Raw genomic sequence first — 17,478 nt, forward strand, 5'->3', positions numbered from 1 at the left:
TTCTCTAAGAGCACTATTTTTGCCTTTTACTCAAGTATCTTGAATTATTGGAGGAAGAGGATGTTTAAAAAATGGAATTCTGTGCATTCAGATATAATTGATTTATTCCTTTGATGTAAACTTCTGTCTGTGTACTTTCTATTACCATTATTCATGTTACTAGTAATTAATCAAAAGTGAATTGTGTTTTGTTAACTTGCAACTATGGTAGCTCCCCCTCTGCTTCCTTCTTCCTAGTTCTCACTCTCCTACGTAACACCCACTGAAAATATGGTGCTCTGTACGTTGGAGATTAGCTGTCTATTTTTAAATGTGAAAGCACACCACTTAAATGTTTTCTTGATAGACAAGGAACAAGCATGTAGTTTTTTTTAATTGAAAAGATCTGTTCCATGACTGTATAGAATTCATTTTCACATGTTTTATTCTTTGATAACTAGCCATCTGTCATCTCATGAGTCTCAAGTGAGGCAACTGTTTCCCCCAGCAAAATTTAAATTTGCCTTCTTAACTTTCCTGATAAAAAGGTACTTATGTAGCTTAATTCTTCTTGTTTGGAATAAAGCTTTTCTTTCAAATAGTCACTTGAAATGAAGTAGAACTGCTAGATTATTTAGGACATTCTACTACAGTTATAGTCCTAAGTGAAACTGGATTTTAGAGAAATGAAAATGTACCTTTGAACTAACGTTTTCATAATAAAATATTTTTCACTTGGACTTTTAAATGGCAGAGTATATTATTTCACATTAAAAGTTTAACCCCTTTCCCATGTAGTATTTATTATTTAATTAATTAATTAATTCAAATCAGGATCTTTCTCTGTTGCCCAGGCTGCAGTAGCCAGTTATAGCTCACTGCTGCCTCGAAGTCCTGGGCTCAAATGATCCATTCTCCTCATCTCCCAAGTAGTTAGGACTACAGGCACGTTACCACCATGACTGGTTAATTTTTTTTTTTTTTTTGTAGATATGGGGTCTCATTATGTTGCCCAGGCTGGTCTCAAACTCTTGGCCTCAAGCAATCCTCCCACCTCATCCTCTGAGAGTGCTGGGATTATAGGCATGAGTCACTGTGGCTGGCCACATGTAGCATTTTCAGATCTTGTATGTTTTTTGGTAGATAGTTATATGGGATTCATTTTCTGCATAGGCAAAATCCTAAGTCTAGGTGAGAGTCAGATAAATTTAGAAGCTGGCTGACATTCCTCGTAAGCTGCTTTGTATTTTTCAAACTGATCCCATACTCTTGAAAGATTAAGAAAAGTTATATATATCAAATTCATTTCAGGCAGAACTTGGGATGAGGATAAAAGGGGACTGAATGGTTACATCCTACCATTCCTGACCCCATATACCCTCCTCCATGTAGACCTGTTTCTAACTCTCCGCTTTGTGCTTTGAGTGAAGAGGCAGACAAGTGAGCAGTGTGTTCCAACATGCTCAGGATATAGGAGGGATTGATTAAAGTCACCAAATTAAAGTGAATGCCATGTCCCCTCATTTCCTCTACCTCAAGAATTAAGATCAAGAAAGCCTTTCACCAATCTTAATATAGAATAAACTTAAGTAATTTCCAAAGCCTTAGCAGGCTCAGTGAGACGGGCCAGGTGTGCTTCGTTCACTGCTCTGTGTGGCCCAGTGCTTTGCACTGCAGAGGAGCTCAGTTGTTTTTTGTTGAAGGGCCTCTCCCAAGCACACACCCATCAACCCCAGCTGGGACTTCAGTTGTCACCTATTACACATTATTATGAACCCCAGCTGGGACTTCAATTGTCACCTACTCAGGATTAAGCATTTTTATTATTGAAAATGTAATAAATCTTTTTAAATTTTTGCTTTTCTGCCCTCCCACTTTATTCATTTCGGCTTTTACTGGAAGGCTTAGAAGATTTTTCTTCTTTGTATCAATGAAGCCATCTATGATGTCTTTTATTTCAGCTAGAATAGTATTAACAAAGAAAATGATGTTCCAGAGCTGGGAATAATTTAATGACTATAAAGGCATAACAGATTTTGTTAGGATGTCTAAAGACAATATAATCAGATTCACTTACTTTCGATACTAACTTGATAGACTTACTAAAATGATTTGTGCATTAGTACAGTTAGCATTTATTAAGTATGTGATAAATACAAAAGCAGTACAGTAAAGGCTTAGTGATCCAGTGGTCCCCAACCTTTTTGGCACCAGGGACTGGTTTCATGGAAGACAATTTTTCCACGGACTGGGTGGGGAGAGGGGGAGGCGGAACTGAGGAGGTGATGGGAGTGACAGGGAGGGGAGTGGCCTATAAATACAGAAGAAGCTTCACTGGCTTGCCCGCTGCTCACCTCCTGCTGTGCACCCCCCCTTCCTAAGTTTCATTTTCATGGAAGGCAATTTTTGCAAGGTTGGGTTCGGGGCTGTGGAGCCTTGCAGCTGGTCCCTAACAGGCCGCAGACCAGGGGTTGGGGACGTAGATCTAGAAGACTTGACAGATGAGTGATTCGAAATGATATTGTTGTCTGAATATTTAAGGGAGTATTAACTGTTTTGGAGAAAATATTTCTGAAATGTAATGCATATCTCCACCATGTCTTCTTTAATCGAATATACTAGATATTATATAGATATTTTATCTATGACTTTATTCAATGAACAAATATTTTCCAAAGCACCTACTCTATGACTATGCCAGGCCCTGGGGACAGGGTCATAAATAAGGTGGACATATAGTCCTTGCCCTTATAGAATTATGGTCCAGTGGGGATGAAAACATTAACTGATAATTACTGAGAGAGGAGTTTTTGCTAGGATCCTGCGTGGAGTGGCCCTAACCCTAATCTGCAGGAGTGATAAGTGCCAGAAAGGGAAAGTAGTGTTAGGAGAAAATATTAAAAGTTCTAATTTCAATTTGGTGAGATGATTGGGGTGGTATCTCTAAATGAGCAGTAGAGGTACATGAGCCAGGCTGGAAGGTAGGTTGCTGGAGGAAGTAGAAGACAAACTCAAGCAGACACAAAAGCACACACACTTCTGACATCAGAAGGTCGTGGTGCAGTCAAAAATGTTTCACGTGACATTGTAAAATTGAAATAATACAAAAAGATATAAAGCAGAAAGCAACAGGGCATTGACATTCAGCCCCCAGAGCCTCCCCATGAGACCTCTCTCTGTGCATGAATAAACATCAATATACAGAGTGTTACATAAATGGAATCAGCAAATCCCATGACATTTTAATGAGAAACTAATTAAGTGTTGGTATCTTGCAGAATTTATTGTTCACTGATGAAAATGACAATTTGGAAATTAAAATAATTGATTTTGGGTTTGCACGCCTAAAGCCACCTGATAATCAGCCTCTTAAGACACCGTGCTTCACTCTTCATTATGCGGCCCCCGAGCTCTTGAATCATAACGGCTACGATGAGTCCTGTGACCTGTGGAGCTTGGGCGTCATTTTGGTGAGTTCACTTTAATAGAGCCTGTTCGGTTCTTTGGTGTCCTCTGTACTTCTTTCCCTCTTCGATGTTTTTCTTAAATTTGCAGAAAAATTGGTAAATTCGTTTCTTTTCTATATAACCAATTAGAGGCCTGCCGGAAGAATATTTCCCTTTCTTGGAACTTATATTAGAGAAAATGTAGGAATTTTTATTTTGATTTATTTTGAAATATTTAAGTTAGCCATGTTTTGTATGAATGAGGGTTACATAATTTTTTTAAAGCAATGATATGTTTCCAAAAGACAAACATTACATTGAATATAATGTGAATATAGCAGTGACTCATTATCAGAAAAACATTTTTAAAAAATCTGTGAGGTGTCAGACTAAAAATGTAATTAAAGAATATCATTTAGGATAAATTAACAAATTAATAGATAAAATTAAAAATATTTATAGTACATAATATATAGTAATCATGGTGAGCATGCTTTTCACAAAATGTCCTTGGTTGCTGTGATTAGAAACAACATTAGACTAGAAAAATCTCATTGTGTTTTTTCTCAAAATAGCTTCACTTTTTCTACATACAACTTGTAATGCATGAACTTGGGGTGGGGATTTGAGACAGTACGGAAGGAAGATGCCAGGAACCAAGTGAAAATCACTCATAATCTTCCCAAACAGAGATGATATTACAAATGCTCTCCCTCTCCCTCCAGTGTCCCCCAGCTGTATGCGTGTAGGCTTTATGTCTTTCTACAGGTTTTTCTATACATGTATGCATATTTGGATATTTTAACAAATGGGATTATATAGCTGGAGTCTCTGAAATTTATTTAATCATTTCTTTACTAATAAGCAGTTAGTGTTTTTCTATTTTTTCACTAACTATAAGCTATATAAATGAATATTTTTTATATATGTGTTTCCATTTGTCTCATTATTTCCTTAGGATAGATTCCTAGGAGAAGGGTATACACATCTTTACTTTAACATATATGCCTAGATTTCCTTCTTGAAGATTTATCAGTTTATGTTCTCATCAGCTGTATGGGAGTACATTGGATGCCATCAGGTTTTTGTTTTTTTTTTAAAGTCTTGCCTCTGTTGCCCAGGCTGAAGTTCAGTGGTGCCATCATAGCTCACTGCAGCCTCAGACTTCTGGGCTCAAGTGATCTTCCTGCCTCAGTCTCCTGAGTAGCTGGGACTATAGGCACATGCCACCATACCCAGCTAATTTTTTTAAAAAGTTTTTTTGTAGAGATGGAGTCTCACTCTGTTGCCCAGGCTGGTCTTGAACTCCTGACCTTAAGTGATCCTCCCACCCTGGCCTCCCGTAATGCTGGGATTATAGGAGTAAGCCACTGTACCCGCCATGGATACTGTTATATCAATTTTAGTCTTAAATGATATCCCATAGTTACAATTTGCATTCATTTCTTCGGTGAATATTCAATTTGAGCATCTTTTTATGTATTTGGACATTTGTATTTTTTCTTGTATGAGCTTTGCCCATTTTCCTATGGGGAGATTTTACTTACTGAATTTTACATTTAAAGCTCTACTAAGGATTTTAATTCTTTGTCTGCCATTAATATTGGAAATGTCTTTTCTGGTTTATGATTTGTTTGAAAACTTCTTTATAGTAAAACAGGGTTCTGATTTTGCTTTTAGATGGGTTTAAATAGAGAAGTTTTAAAAATTTCTGTGCAGCAAGATATGTCAGTCTCTTTCTTTCTGGTATCTGGCTTTGATGTCAGATTGTCACTCCACCCCTATGCCCAACCCAAGATTATAAAAGTATTCTGCTGAATTTCTCTCTAGAATTATTATATTTTATTTTTATACTTAAATCTGTACTCCATCTGGAGTCAGTTTGTTTTCTCCCAATGGCTAGTCACTTGTCCCTGCAAGATGGTTCTTCTTTTATTTTTAAGCTTTATGTGGTTTTCATCTCAGCAATTTTAAGTCATTATTTATAATTTTCAAACTAAACTTATGTATTTATGAATAAGATTATTTTTAATAAAAGTGAACAACTGACTTTTGTAGATCTGAGAGTTTTTTTAAGGACTTAAATTGAGGACATTTTTGTTAGTAGCAAAGTCTTAAAAATTTAATCTAAATAAAAAAGAGCCTTTCATTTTTAGTACTTTCTTTTAAGGGACCTCTCTTTAAATATAGGCCAATTATGACCATCAAGCTCTTTAAGGTTTTTTTTTTAATTTTTTATAGAGATGGGGTCTCACTATGTTGCCCAGGCTGGTCTCAAACTCCTGGGCTTAAGTGATCCTCCTGCCTCAGCCTCCCAAAGCATCTTTGAGGTTTTAAAAGGCAGTCTTAAACACACAAAGAGGATTTTAGAGCCTCTGAACACCCTATCTATGGAAATAACTTCAGGTAATGACATGCATGAAAGTGATGCTTCCCTCTAGATCTAATTGTCAAATTTTTAGGAAAAACAGGTCAAAAACCAGGTAAAGTGATACCATAGTACAAGCACAATACCTAGATTGTGAGAAGTTCTACAGAACAAACAACCCAGTTTTTGCTGCAAATAAATTGTAAGAAAAGGTAACCTCGGAACCTATAGATTAAAAGACACTTAAGAAACAATTTTTGCATCTTATTTGAATCCCGATTCAAATACTTTATAATTTAAATTCTATTTATTAAATTAAAATCTAAATGTAATTCATATAGGTATAATTGTATATACAATGTATAATACACGATTGGGAAATTTGAACATTAGGAATTATTGCTATTTTTTTTAGGTGTGATAATGGTGTTGTGGTTATGGTTTTTAAAAGTCCTTACCTTTTAGAGATAAATGATAAAATAGTTACAGATGAAAATGAACAAAATTAACATCTGCATTAAACTGTCAAAAAATAAAAGAGTGCTTTGCAAACTTTTCTCTATAAATGAATGCATAACTCCAGACATCTAGATAGAAAGCCTAAATTATCCCATAGCAAGCACAAAATTTATTTGGAGTCTCCTGATTTACTGTAGAAATGTATGATACTTTAGCATTTTGCATCTAATAAACATGAATGTGAATATTTTAATATGAAAACAAATTATATTACCCTCTTTGAGTAAAATAAATACTCCAAGAAGATACATCACATAGTATTATGAGGCTTTGATTACAAAGCATTATACCCCAGGGATGTACAATCCCTGTCTGAAATGTACAGGACTTTAATAAAAATAGAGTTTACAAACTATATTAACCTGCTTAGGCAACTATAACAAAATACCATAGACTGGTTGGATTAAACAGCAGAAATTTATTTTCTCACAGTTCTCAAGGCTGGGTAGTCCAAGATCAAGGTACTAGCAGGGTTGGTGTCTGGTGAGGGTCCTCCCCTTGGGTTCCACGTGGCCACCTGCTTGCTGTGTGCTCACGTAGCCTTTCCTTGGTGCATGTTCACAGAATAAGAGAAAAAGAGAGAGCTCACTCTGTCGTGTCTATTCTTTTAAGGACACAAATCCTATTGGGTCAAAGCCCTACCCATATAACCTCATTTAACCTTAATTATTAAAGGCCCTGTCTCCAAATCCAGTCACATTGGGGGTTGGGTTTCAACATATGAATTTGGGGAGCAGGGGAGGGCAAAAACATTCAGTCTATAACAGTATTTTTAAAAAGTAGGATAGGATATATAATATTACCTGTGAGATATCATATAATTCCATTTAAAACATTTTCTCCAAGTGTTTTATTCTAGAGACCTTATTTTTTCACTTTTTTCCCAAAATTTTATTTTGAAAATTTCGAAACAGAGAAATAAGAGAACAATACTGTGAACATCTAACATTTTGCTGCATTTGCCTTTTCTTTCTCTCTAATTCTCTCTTATATGCATGCTCTCTACATATATATGTATATGTATATGTATGCGAACATATACAATACATATAGATGCGCATATATAGATACAAATCTTTATGTAGATATATATCTATACGTTTTGCTACAACATTTGTAAACAATTTGCAGACACAAAATTATTCTGAACAGAAGTTGATTGCTGGATAATCAACTAAGATTTTAAGATCTTGGAGTTCAGAGGAGCCTAAAGTTTGTTTAATTCTAACTCTTCCAGAGAAAGGATCTTATTCACAAAGTCCCTAATCACCAATCTCCTCTTTGGTACTTCCAAAGATGAAGAGTTAGTTTTTCCACCCCACAGCCTGTGGCATTATTACACGTGAGAAAGCAAAAAAACTCTATTTGTAAAGGTTGCTTTCTTATATTTAGCCACAAATGTACCAGTTAGGAAGTGGGGTAGGATGAAGAAGTAGAGCAGACTTTGGAAAACTATTTGGCAGTATCTACTGAACATATGCAGACAGAATAACCCCGCAATTCTAATCCCAGGAATATATCTAGCAGATATGTGTATATTTATGTAACAAAGACATGTACAAGAAGATATCTTAACAGCATGATTCAAAATTCCCCAAACTGGAAGCAACCCAAACGTTCATCAACAATAGAAAGATATTTTAAAGAGAGGATTCTGGGAAGATGGTGGAGTAGGAAGCACCAGGGATTGGTGTCCCCACATAAACAACAATTTGCACTGGCAGAATCTATCTGGGGTAACTGTTTTGGAACTCTGGAGTCTATTGATGGCTTGCAACTTCTAGGGGAAAGCTTGGATAGTAAAGTGCAGTGCCTTTTGGTCAATTTCAGCTCTTAGTACAATACAGGTTAACTATCCCTTATTTGAAATGCTTGAGATCCCAATGTTTTAGATTTTGAATTTTTTCAAATTTTGGAATATTTGCAAAATACATACCAGTTGAGCATACTTAATCCAAAAATCCAAAATCCTCCAATGAGCATTTCCTTTGAGCATCATGTTGATGGTCAAAATGTTTCAGATTTTGGAGCATTTTAGATTTCAGATTTGGGGGTTAGGGATGCTCACTGTAGCAGCTACCCCATCTCTGCCCCATGGCAGAGAGCTGTGCACATGTTCCTGGAACAGCCTGCACACAGCTTGTGGGAGCCAGGGTGGGTAAAGAGGACCTTGTCCTCCAAATATGGAGGACCAGTGTTCTGAATCACTCACTGATGGCAGCTTCTCATCACAGAGGTGCAAAGAAGTAGTGGCCATTGTTGCTGCATCTGCACCATTGCTGCAAGCCACCCCCCCAATGAAGTGATTTCCAGGGGATTTAAAGGGCCAGTGCACTTTTTTTTACCCACCTCTTCATCTTTCTCACTTCCCTTTTGGGATTCAGATGTTCAAAACTAGGATATTCAAAAGCAACTACATATACAGGGAAAATTGGAAAGTGACCATGCATGCCCAGCCAAAGGCACAAGCTCAGAAAAGACCTGAGAAGACCTTAAATTTGCATTTTAGGCTGATCTTTGGTACAGAAACAGCCTACAACAATCAAAAAAAGAAAAAAACAATAAAAACAATTTTTTAGCAGAAGAGCAAACCCTGGGGAAGGAAGAGAATCTGATTTCCAGAGTTATCACATTACTAGATTTAAATGTCCCATTTTCAACAAAAATCACAAGGCATACAAAGAAACAGGAAAGTGTGGCCCATTCAAAGGAAAAAAAAATCAACAGAAACTGTCCCTGAAAAAGATCTCATGGCTAATCTACTAGAAAAAGACTTTAAAACAACTATTTAAGATGCTGAAAGACCTACAGGAATATGTGGGGAAAGTCAAGAAAAAATTTATGATCAAAGTGGAAATAATGATAGAGAGAAAACCTAAAAAAGAAACAAAAAGGAATTCTGGAGCCAAAAAGTATAATAATTGAAATGAAAATTTTACTAGAGGGTATCAAAGATAAATTTAGCAGGCAGAAGAAAGAATCAGTGAACTTGAAGTTAGGACAATGGAAGTTATCAAGTACGAGGAACCGAAAGAAAAAAGATCGAACAAAAGTGAAGAGAGGCTGAGGGACTTGTAAGATACCATCAAGAGGACCAACATATGCATTTCAGAAGGAAAAGAAAGAGAGAAAAGGGCAGAAAGAATATTTTAAGAAATATTCTAAGTTCTGGCTGAAAACTTTCCAAATTTGATGAAAACCTTAGATAAAAATCTCTGTTTATATAACTTTAAATTTAGATAAAAACTTCTGTGTTTATGTAAATTTTAGAATTTATAAATAAATAAATTATATAAACATCTAAGAAACTCAGCAAACTCCAAGTAAGAGTAACTGAAAGAGACCCACACTGAGAAACATTATAATCAAACTTTTAAAAGAGAACCTTGAAAGCAGCAGGAAAGAAGCAACTCATCACATAAAAGGGAGCTTTCGACTAGATCATCAGTAGGTTTCTCACCAGAAACTCTGAAGGCCAGAAGGCAGTGGAAAGCAGGAAAAGAAAAAAAAAAACTGCCAACCAAGGATCCTGTATCTGGCAAAGCTATCTTTCAAAAGTGAGGGGAAAATTAAGACATTCCCATGTAAATAAAGTTGAGGGAGTTCACAAAGGGGGAAGGAGGGAAGGCGAAGGAAGAGGGGCAGCGGAGGCCGTGGCATCAGTTAGGAGACCATTGCCATGTGCTCTTGGACAGTCACCCCCTAGCCTGTGGCCTGGCTCACTCAGACCTGGTTGTGGCCTTCATTCCACATCAAGGATTTCAGGAGGTTTTAGCTTTTTCTAAAGATGTTTTGTCTTTGTTCTTCAGACATTCTAGGTTTCCCTCCTTAGAACGAATATCTTCCTTGTTGGTCGCTACAAATTAGGAACTAAGGTTTCTTCTTGTTTTCTTCCAGTTTCAAACTCTGCATTCTTATAAATATAGTTTTATTCTTCCTAGGCACAATTTTCTTTTTCGGAAAGTCCAAATTTGCCCAAAGCCTCCTAGTCTCTGGTAACTTTAGAGGTGTCAGGTTTTTCCTTCTTCTCTGACTTGGTCTCATTCCTGCATTCTCCATCCTTCTCACTCAGGTTTTGCTTACTGTCACCTTATCGGGCCTCCTGGTTGTCCTTTTTATGTTTGTTGTGTTTTTTTTAGCCTGTCTGGGAATTTCCATCTTTTCTGGGAGCCAGTGTGTAAGAACTACCTTAACTGTCTTGCCATCACAAGAGTTAGCCTGCTTGTCAGACACATAGCCGGCCAAGAAAGATGGCATATTGCTTCTAGAACACTGGAGTGTCTCCATGGCTTCCATATCTCCTAATTAGGGCCAGGATTGAAATGGAGACTGCCCGCTCTGTGTCCCTTCCTAACAAACCGCCATGGTGAACTGGCTTCCCCCCTCAGCCCAGGCTCCTGCTGACACCCACCCTCCCACCTTCTTGCCCTGTTGAGCGATGCTGCCCTTTGTTTCTCTCTGGTCTGCACAGAGACCAGTTACTTACCACCAGCCAGCCCACCACCACTGATAACCAGCCTGCCGTCCCTACAAGACTGAAAATCACCCTGGAGAATTTTAAGGGATCACTTTTCTAAAATCCAGTCTTTGCTATAAAGACAAACCCCAGCTTGTTTGTTTTTCTGTTGACATTTTAAAGGTGAAAAACCTTAAAACATAAATTTTCAAACATAGGGCTGTAGTGAAAATAGGTGGCTTCTCCTAAAGTATGAATTATAATTCATTATGTGTAATCAATAGTGAGAAAAAATAAAATAAATACAGGAGTAATTATGAACAAAATAAGAAGGCCTATCTAAAACATTTTAGAAGTCCTTAGCCATAGTTACATGTCTGGGGAAAGGATGTGTGAAAATGAATAGAAAAAATTGTTCTTCTGAGTCTCAATTTTCTGTTTACCATATTTTCTGAAGCAGTTGATTGTTCCTTTTTTGTTCTTATTGCTCTGAATAGTTATAAAAATGATTTTAAATCTTGGTATCATAAGCCATGCCACTTTATTTACAACTCTTTGAAATACATTGGTTGCTTCAGTGATAGAAATCATGTGATCTTGTAAACCCAATAATACTAGTAGTAGTTGGTAAATTATGCTGATTAAATTAGTGATGGGATTACTAGGGTGGCTTTGACAGTGATGTTGGCAGTCATTCCATTTTGCTACTTTTTTCCCGTGATAGTACACAATGTTGTCAGGGCAGGTTCCCTTCCAGTCTCATGACAGAAGTTTGACATGTACCAGTGCAGAGGAAATCATGAAGAAAATTAAAAAGGGAGATTTCTCCTTTGAAGGAGAAGCCTGGAAGAATGTATCCCAAGAGGCTAAAGATTTGATCCAAGGTAAGAATCTAATGAAATTTTACATTTTATGGGATGTGCAGTGGGCGAAGTGGAATCACACTCATTACATATGTTTTTGTGTGCTAATTCCTCAGGGAATCCATGTGTGTTCTAAAAGATTTCCCAGCTGTTCGCTCCAGCCTACTTTTCTTCTTGTGGGAGCACTCACTCAGTGATCTTACCCACATGGCCCAGCGTGAGCTGGCATGGGCTCCCACTGGCACCTCAAACACGTCTAAAACAAACCTGTACTTTTTACTGTCCTTTTCCCTAAAGATGCTCCTCTGCCTCTCTCCCCTCTTTGGGGCAGTGGCACTGCCAGGAAGCCAGATCACCAGAACAGAAACCTAGGTGCCACCTTGACACCTGCACCTGCCTCGCTGTGCGCAGCTGCTGTCTGAGTCCTGCAGGCTCTCACTGTCCCCTCCTTCCCATTCACATGCCCTTGTCTTCATTCTTGTCACCATTTCTCTCCTAAAATCCTGCAACATCCTTTCATCTTGTCTCACTTCCTCTGACTTACCTGTCTATCATCTATCAATAGAGTGACCTTTCCAGTATCCAGATGTGATTATCACTCTTCTCTGTTAAAAATGCTTTGGAGAATCTGTTAGCTTCGGATCCGACTCCTTAGCCTAGCATTCAGCATTCAAAGCCCTTCGTGACCTGGCCCCTCCTGCCTCTGCTTCCTCGTCTCCCTACCTCTGCTATGGCAGAATATTTGAACTCCTCAAATGTGCCAAGCTTTCCTATTCCTCCCTGTCTTTACACATTCTCTTCTTAATCCCAGGAGCACTGCTCTTCATCTAGCCAACTTCTCCTCATCCTCCGGAACTCATCTCCTAGAAACCTTCCAGGACGCACACTCCCTAGGCTGAGCCCTTCCCCTGGGCCTGCTAACACAGTGTGCTCGTGGAGTTCGCTATTGCACTTGTCCCTGATGCTGTAATAGCTGAGTTTTTGTCTGTGTATCTCCCAATAGCTCCTCTCTGAGTCTCCATCTCCACATGTCTAGTGCCACTACACTCGCTGACTTGTAGAATGCGGCCAGTAAATGTTGGGAGCAAGAGTGAAGTAGACCCGGGTGCTCTTTGTTCATTTGGAGCTTAGCAAATCAGCAGTGGTAGTCTTTGTTTTGGGTGGTTATTTTCTCCTGATTGAAAAGCCAATTAGCCTACAACCTCCTAGAAATAGGCTGTTGTGACTCTATCATTAGAATCTAGTATTCACTAGAAGTTTTAAATATATATGAAAATGTAACTATCTTTGTAGGAGGTTGAAGCCTTATATAAACCATCATGTCATGTGAACATAAGTCAGATTTATGTCTGAAGTTGTTTTTAAACCATGTTTAAAATACAAATCATAAAATAAAAAATATTTATTCCCACAGGACTTCTCACAGTTGATCCAAATAAAAGGCTTAAAATGTCTGGCTTGAGGTACAATGAGTGGCTTCAAGATGGCAGTCAGCTGTCCTCAAATCCTCTGATGACGCCAGACATTCTGGGATCTGCAGGAGCTGCCGTGCATACGTGTGTGAAAGCGACCTTCCATGTGAGGCCCTGTGCTCGGCACTGTCGGATGCTTAGAACAGGAGTCAGAATCAGATGTTCTTACTCTGTAGCCTTAGAGACATATTCTTAGTTTACATTTAAAACAATATGTCTTTATAATTTTAGTATGTTTTTGTAAATTGCTTCTTGATATAAACACTTTATAAACAGAAAGTACTTGAAGGACTTGTGCTAACCCACAAAATACTTATTTGATATTTAGAAAGAGTTTGTGAGATGAGACATTAGTCTGCTATTTGAACAGTTGAAAATTTTGAGTAAGTAATGAAAGCAACATGTATAATAGAACTTTTTTTTTCCTCTCAAATAAACTAAATCATTTTCTTTAAAAACTGTAAGTAAACATTAGGAACTAAGGCAAAGGAGAGTAAGTCCATTCATTCCACAACCATTTAGTGCATAACACATTCTAGAGACTGAGGGACAGGACGCAAGTTCATTGGTGTTAAATACAGATTATGTATTTGAAAGGCTGAGACTACACGGCAGTAACTGTGGATTATGCACGTTTGTGCCAAGCAGATGCAAATACGTAAAGGTTATTAGCATATGGTATAGGATAAGATGAGTTAGGGAGAAATAAAATTACCTGGGGATTTGAGAAAGGAGGTGCTGCTTCATCTGTAGAATGGATTAAAAAATTAATAAACTAGGAAATGTTGAGGTGGTGGAGAGATTAATTACAAGAGTTTGTACCAGATGACCCACGTCTTCTCAGAGACACATGATGCATGGTTGTCAGGGGGAACTACAGCATTGCCCAAGCCTGAGGCCGAGGAGAATAAAGACAGGCTGCAGTGAGGAGGAGGCCAGGGTGACTTTGTAGAGCTGAGCTTCTCTGTGTATGTTAAGTGTCTAAGACACACCCAAGTGACATTGAATTGGAAGTGGAGAGCAAGGACCCATAATGGATCAAGCCTGCTCTGTGTTGGGATTTTGTAGTCAGAATTTTAAATCTTAGACACAGTACAAGTAAAAGTAATGGAGCAGAGGGGTTGATACAGATTACTAATGTTCTTCAAAAACTTCCAGTCAGTCCACGGTTTCTTATTGGGATGTAGCGCTAACTTCTTCAAAAGGTTTATTAAAATTATGACTCCTGGACAACCTGGCTGGTTTAATTTAAACAAAGCCGCCAGAAGTCTTTTCCCATGAACTTCACTACCCTACCAGGAGGCTTGGATATAAAGGCTTTAAGATCTTTCCCAAAACAACTTAGAGCTGCTGTTGCCAATGGAAAGTGGTCTTCTGCTATAAGGCATAACTGCTAAGAAAACTTCACTGCTTCTACCTTTACTGAGATTCCCTTTTTTTTCTTCGCTAGGCCTTTAACAAATACAAGAGAGAGGGGTTTTGCCTTCAAAATGTCGATAAGGCCCCTTTGGCTAAGAGAAGGAAAATGAAAAAGACTAGCACCAGTACGGAGACGCGCAGCAGCTCCAGTGAGAGTTCTCACTCTTCTTCCTCTCATTCTCACGGTAAAACCACGCCCACCAAGACACTGCAGCCCAGCAATCCTGCGGACAGCAATAACCCAGAGACCCTCTTCCAGTTCGCGGACTGAGTAATATAGGAACGGTAGGAATGTAATCAGTAATCCATTGCACCTTTATTTCCCTCAGCATATGCCTGAGGCAATGTTTTGTGCTTTTAAAAATGTGTCCCCTTGGTCTCGTTGGAATCTGCCTCTTACTGAATTTTTTTCAGGAAAACCTGTTTGGTGATCCTTGTCCAAATACACTGGACAGAGAATGTTACTGTGAATAGAGCACATGTTATACTTTTTAGTGACCTAGCATGATGCCAACAGGACTATTCTTGACAGAACAAAGGTTTCTGTAAATTTAATTAGAGTTGGAGTTGAGCTGCTTACAAAAGAAGTCACAGGTTTTTCAGATGTCTGCCACCAAGAGTTGAGTCGTACTATGATGATACCCTTTGTTTTGCCTTGTGGACAATGTAGGGTTTTTAGAGATTTGTATCCTTCAAACAATGATTTATCAGAGAAGAAGGTCTGTTTTCAGAAAAGATTCTGTAATGAATTTTATGTGCGGCATATACTTATTTCTTAAGAGAAGATTTTAACTTATTTTTATTTTATGGTTACATATGATGATAACCTGATATTATTAATCTTTTTCTAAAAAGTAAAAAGAAAAGGTAAAAGAACTTAAGGTCCCATACTCTGTATTTGGGATCCATCTGAGTTGCATGCTAAGCTACATGTGTTTTTAATTTTGCACTGCTCTTTCCTAACAATTTGTTTTAATGGTTATTGCAAAATATTAAGGTACATGTCTCTCTGTTTTAAGTAATACTGCACTTTATAAAAGAGTGTGAATAGAGCAAACCATTTTATAAAGTGTACTATTTAAAGCATATGTACTGTATTTTTGGCATTTTTTTCTTTATCTGCTTTAAATTTGTCCTCACATCCCTCTTCTACTTTGTATGCAACAAGTAGAATGGGGCGTGTTGCATAATATAGTCAGCTTCTTATGCACCGATATGTGGAAAACCTAAAGGGAAATTATACTAAACACTGTGCTTCATATTTGTACACTGTGTTGTGCTACAGTGAGGAATTGCCTCCTGTAGTCATATATTATGTACATAATATTTTAGAAACGTACCTATGACTTGTTTGGAAATTTTTCTGTTAAATTTTAAATCCAGAAAGCATATTTTATAAACTTATGCAGAGCACTTTTATTGCTCAAAAGTTCTGAGTTCATACAGAAAACAAGTGCTATGTGATGAAGACATTTTATTGAAAGATTGCTGCATTTTAAAATATAATTCATTCCCTATGCAAAAAAATTAAGTGATAGAATTTGTATGTTACATTTTCCTTTTGAAGCCACCACATTGAAATGTCAAGACTGAGGAAAATGATTTTTGCTATGTTTACAGGTAATGCTTAAAAAGTTAATGCCCAACATGTTTATTTTACAGTTTTTGTTAATAATAACCTCTTGAGCATTAGTTTGGAATTTGGACATGATATTTATTTATTCTTGAGGTGATAGCATTAATTTCAACCAGTTATGAATACTAAAAATATTGCACTCTGTGATAGTAGTATATTTATTACTAAATCAATGTATATATTAATAGCACAGGCAAAAAATGGCAAATATTAAAATATTTTCAAAATATTTTCCTGTTCACATTTTTGTCTACAGTGGTTATTGGGAATAACGTTTGTACTTTTCATTGGCCCACGTGGCTCCATGGTTCTCACTGAGTCAGTGACAATTTTGTACCCCAGCTTGCAGTCATTCCTGGTAATGACGGGGAATTCTTTGTGAATTATCACCAAATTCTTGCTAACTCCCAAAATGGGATTCCATCAGGCACACATTTATAATAATTAAGATAATGTCCATTTATGTTTACATTGGATATATTTGGAAATTTGTAAGTTAAGTCCTTTTTAAAACTGTGCATCCTGGTAGAAAGTACTAATTGTAAAGTACAGTAAAGTAAAGGGACTATGCTGCTAATAGAAGATAATCCAGAAAATGGTCAGTGAGCCCTAATGATTACGATGTGATTGATTCTTTGTGAATGTTGGAAATGAGTAGATTTCATCGTCATTGATTTCCCTTACCTCTTCTTCTAGAGGACTTAACAGACAATGAAATGGGTAGAAAGGCGGTGGGCGTTAAGAGGAGGAAGGAAAGAGAAGGCTCTCCATCACTTGATGAGCCTGCCTTAATAATCTAGAATGGGCTTTTGAAAAGACCTTAGCAAACACTCACTGTTGCACGCTGGTCAAATATCTTCATCCTCATCCTACTTATAAATACCAAAAAGACAGCACTTGATGCTAGGTTTTCAGCAGTTAAGTTGCACGCAGGTCCTCTGTTAGTATGCAATCCATTGCACTTTAAAATTTACAGAGCTTTCATTTGGTCACATCAAAAATAAACAATAAAAACTACTTCATATAAAAATATTAAATGAAAGGGCTCTTTTTTTTGGCATTAGGAGTAAAGTAAAAGTAGATCTAAGAAAAACAAATGTATACATTCAGTTCTTTTTATGACATTAATCTTGGGGATAGAGCCAAAATCACCACCTCCCTTCTTTCCTTATTGATTGTATTGTATGTAATTTTCATATCAGCATAATCTTGATTCATATATTTGTAACTATATATGACTAATTGAGGGGCAAGAATAAGAAAAGGAAGGCAATAGATGAGAGAAATGAAGAGAAGTCACTTTCTTCTAATTACTGTGCC

General features: G+C 37.3%; 1 protein-coding gene across 2 annotated transcripts in view; it reads left to right on the forward strand.

The window, feature by feature from the left end:
* The window catches only part of RPS6KA5 (ribosomal protein S6 kinase A5), a 144,988-nt gene extending 128,600 nt beyond the window's left edge, over positions 1-16,388 (forward strand). For both annotated transcript variants that reach the window (XM_045561970.1, XM_045561971.1), the window contains 4 exons: positions 3,258-3,449; positions 11,493-11,652; positions 13,046-13,209; positions 14,554-16,388. In XM_045561970.1, coding sequence (XP_045417926.1) covers positions 3,258-3,449; positions 11,493-11,652; positions 13,046-13,209; positions 14,554-14,793 — 756 coding nt within the window. In that variant the 3' untranslated portion in view covers positions 14,794-16,388. The remainder of the gene's footprint in view (positions 1-3,257; positions 3,450-11,492; positions 11,653-13,045; positions 13,210-14,553) is intronic.
* Positions 16,389-17,478: the final 1,090 nt, after the last annotated feature.

Source organism: Lemur catta, chromosome 1, assembly GCF_020740605.2.
Source record: "Lemur catta isolate mLemCat1 chromosome 1, mLemCat1.pri, whole genome shotgun sequence".
NCBI lineage: Eukaryota > Metazoa > Chordata > Mammalia > Primates > Lemuridae > Lemur > Lemur catta.